This window comes from Sinocyclocheilus anshuiensis, unplaced genomic scaffold, assembly GCF_001515605.1.
Source record: "Sinocyclocheilus anshuiensis isolate Anshui unplaced genomic scaffold, SAMN03320099.WGS_v1.1 scaffold166, whole genome shotgun sequence".
Taxonomy (NCBI): Eukaryota; Metazoa; Chordata; class Actinopteri; order Cypriniformes; family Cyprinidae; genus Sinocyclocheilus; species Sinocyclocheilus anshuiensis.
The window spans coordinates 1,421,469-1,424,918 of NW_015546050.1; the positions used below are offsets into that span (position 1 = coordinate 1,421,469).

The window sequence follows — 3,450 nt, forward strand, 5'->3', positions numbered from 1 at the left end:
TATATTAGAGTATGCAAGATAATACTTTTACTTAAAGGATAGTTCACCCAAAAATGAAAATTCTGTAATCATTTACTCACCCTCAAGTTGTTCCAGGTTTGGAATTTTCATATTTTGGGTGAACTATCCCTTTAAGGTTATAAATGATATGACTAGTAGCTTTTCCCCAATTTGGTATTAGTAGTTACTAAAAGTAGTTTACTAAAGTACCTCAATATTTCTTCTACTAATTACTTTGTCATAGCTCTAAACAGTTTCTCTTTTCTTTCTTTCCCTAAATCAGAGCAGACCCCTGTACTGCAGGATAAAGCTGAATGTGCCAGCGCTGGACAGGTTTTGAATGGTTTTCGGCTGAGCAGGGAGGCCCTGACAGTGCTGCTGGATCTTCTGAGAAGGAACGGCAACAGTGATGGGGTGCCACAATCCAGCCCCTTGTGTTTCTTTTCTGTCTGCCAGTGGTACATCATACAGAGTGGTCTCCAGAGTGTTTGACATGCCTCATTCCACTGTCACCGCATTGTCCTCCGAGTCGCTGAGGAGGTGCTGGCCTTTCACCAAGAGATTCACCTCCTGAAGACCCCAGAACACATGGAGCTCAAAACTGATGTTGTTTTTCTGATGTTAAACCTAAGCTATGTTGTAAATAGTTGTAAAAAGTACTTTCAGTAATGTTTAGAACAATTTGTTTAAATGTGTAAAAAAAATTATTTACAGGACAAAAATAAATGTATAGAATAATGATTTGTGGGAAAAAATTATAAACTGCATTAAAAAAAATTAACAATGTACATCATTAATTCTCTTTTATTTACACATGTGAATATGCAAAACAAAAAATACAAAATGTACAGAAAGTTATTACATTACATTATAACATGTGCAAATTCCTACACAATTGTATCTTTCATTTGTCCAGAATTACACAGGGTGTAAACCTCCCCGCCCCCGGACGGAATATTTGGCAACCCTGTCAGAGAGTCCAGTAGACGTGAGAGCGCGTAGAGACAAGAGCGCAGAGTCGACTCAGGAAATGTTGTTTGGGTTTGGGAAACGCATCTGAAATCGCCCTGCGACGTTTAAGAAAACCGGTTTATCACAATGTCGAAGGATCCCGTAGTCCACCTTGGTGTGTTTTACGCATTACTGTTTCCAGTCATTGGTTTTTGTGAGTATTGCTGAAGCCTCTCGTGCTAACTAACAGTGGCGCATCGTTGTGTTGTATCGTTGTTTCAGTTTATCTGTCCGATTGTGTCTAAATAGTATATTGTTATAAAATCGCTCCTTTTGCATTATTTAGATGCGTGGGTCGTTTCTGATAGCAGGTTTGAGTTCCCAGGCACAATTCTGGAAATATAAGCACGTTTTACAATTATGAGATTCCTGCCTGGAAATTACTCAGATCTTAAAGTTATCTCTATAGAGAATGTGCTATTATATTAATGTAGGCTATTTTACCTTCTAGTCCAGGGATGTCCAAACCTGGAGGGCCGGTGTCCTGCAGAGTTTAGCTCCAACTTGCCTCAACACACCTGACTGGAAGTTTCTATGCCTAGTAAGAGCTTGATTAGCTGCTTCAGGTGTGTTTAATTAGGGTTGGAGCTAAACTCTGCAGGACACCAGCCCTCCAGGACCGAGTTTGGACAGCCCTGGTCTAGTCTGTTTTTGAGTTCAATCTATAATTACTTAAATTTGTTCTGATTTCTTTGTTTAAAAACACTTATTTAGAGAACTAGTAGCAGCGAGCCTGTAAGTTTTTGACTGTTTGCTAATATTTAAAGGTCCCCCTTCATTGGCATAAGAGCAGTGGCCGCTCGTGGATATTAAAATAGAGGAGGTACACTAAATTGTAGCTGTACCTGACGATGATTTTGTTGTTGTTGTTGGTGTTTTTTTTCTTAACTGCAGTGCTTAATTAAAGCTTTCTTTTGTTCACGTTTATGTATGAAAATGTATACTTATACAACAATACAATATAAAATTTCACTCACCTATTATTACATGAGGGAAAAAATCCACCCTCCTGACCTTTTTTAGCAGCAAATGTGAATACGACTTCTTCAGTTCATAAGGCTTGCTGCTTTATGGAAACTCATAGCCTCGCTCATTTTTCACTGCAAACTGTAAAAAAAGGGTTAGACCTTTACAAGTGTGGCCAGTTCAGGAAACCCTTTTGGATTAACAAAATCGGCAAATGCTGCAATGTCGGGAAGTCTAAAAAAAATTCAGACGTTTCATATCACTAAAACTCTGTCATCTGACAGATAACTGCATCCATGATTTCACAGAATAGACATCATATAAGAGGCTGCTTGATACAGTTAAATGCTTCCTCGTAGTCCTGACAATGTTGCCAGCCCCGACGGAGCCACTTCCTTCAGTCATGAATGGTGTTCTCATACACTTGAATGCTGTGTCATCTGTGAAGTCAAACGTCCATCTCAAATCCAGGCACCTAGCTTGGAGAATCTGGAACAAAACATCGGTGTGTCCAAAAAAAATTGTTCAGAAAATATCCAGCAGAAACATGAACTTGAAATCCTGCTATTTCTCTTTGAATGCCATGGCCCGAACAGTCGTGTCATTATCCCAGCCTGGTTCCATTATGATTCGATCAAAGACAATATTCAGACTCTGGCAGCCTTCATATACTCCAGGAATCTGAACTGAATTGTCAATTGGAGAATGACTGACAGCTGGCATTTTCATCAGACAACGGTAGAGTTATCTGCTTGTATGGCAAAGAAATCAGTTGACTGAATTTATTGATCTATTTCATTATTTACGACAGTGGCTATACTCAGTTATATCATTTTGAAGTACCTTTGAAAATGGTGGATGTTTTCAGATGCTCTGCAAGTGCTGGTTCAAACTCTAAATTAAACATTAAAGGGGAAGCTTTACTAGCAGGACAAACAAGGGTTTACATCGCCATGTTACACTGATTATTCAAAAATTATTACGGTACTACAGCATTTTTGGGTGGTGTGTTCTTTGTTTTACTAAATACCCTAATCGGTAATCATTAAATACCAGTGAATATAAAAATATTTTACTTGGCACCACAGAGGTTTTCACAAGATAATTTACAAAAGACATATACTGCTTAAAGGTTCATGTATAATGTGAACAAGAAAATAAAATTGACTAAAAGAATAGAAATAAAACAATAAATAACATGAGATGAGATAAAATGAGAGAAGAGAATTATATTGGCTGAGGCAGTTACATTTTAAACTCTTCTGAGTTTGATAGAGCTCTTTGGTAATCCAGCAAAAAATGTAAAACATTGTCATAATTTTACCTGTATAGTATCCTAAAGCTTCCACAAACAAATAAATAAGTAAAAAAGTAATAATGCTGTAGTCCTCTGCTGTGAAGTTAATTACTTTTGACTGAGGCATAAGATGGTGGCAGTTGCATTTGTAAAAAAAAAAAAAAAAAAAAACACGC

General features: G+C 37.5%; 1 protein-coding gene and 1 long non-coding RNA gene across 2 annotated transcripts in view; one reads left to right on the forward strand and one right to left on the reverse strand.

The window, feature by feature from the left end:
• Positions 1-3,450, reverse strand: part of LOC107699167 (uncharacterized) — a 19,727-nt gene that overhangs the window by 7,741 nt on the left and 8,536 nt on the right. The gene's annotated exons all lie outside the window — the stretch shown is intronic.
• ifngr1la2 (interferon gamma receptor 1-like a2) overlaps positions 996-3,450 on the forward strand; it is a 22,072-nt gene continuing 19,617 nt past the window's right edge. The window contains exon 1 of the mRNA NM_001360902.1: positions 996-1,165. Within this exon, the coding sequence (NP_001347831.1) occupies positions 1,099-1,165 (67 nt within the window). The 5' untranslated portion in view covers positions 996-1,098. The remainder of the gene's footprint in view (positions 1,166-3,450) is intronic.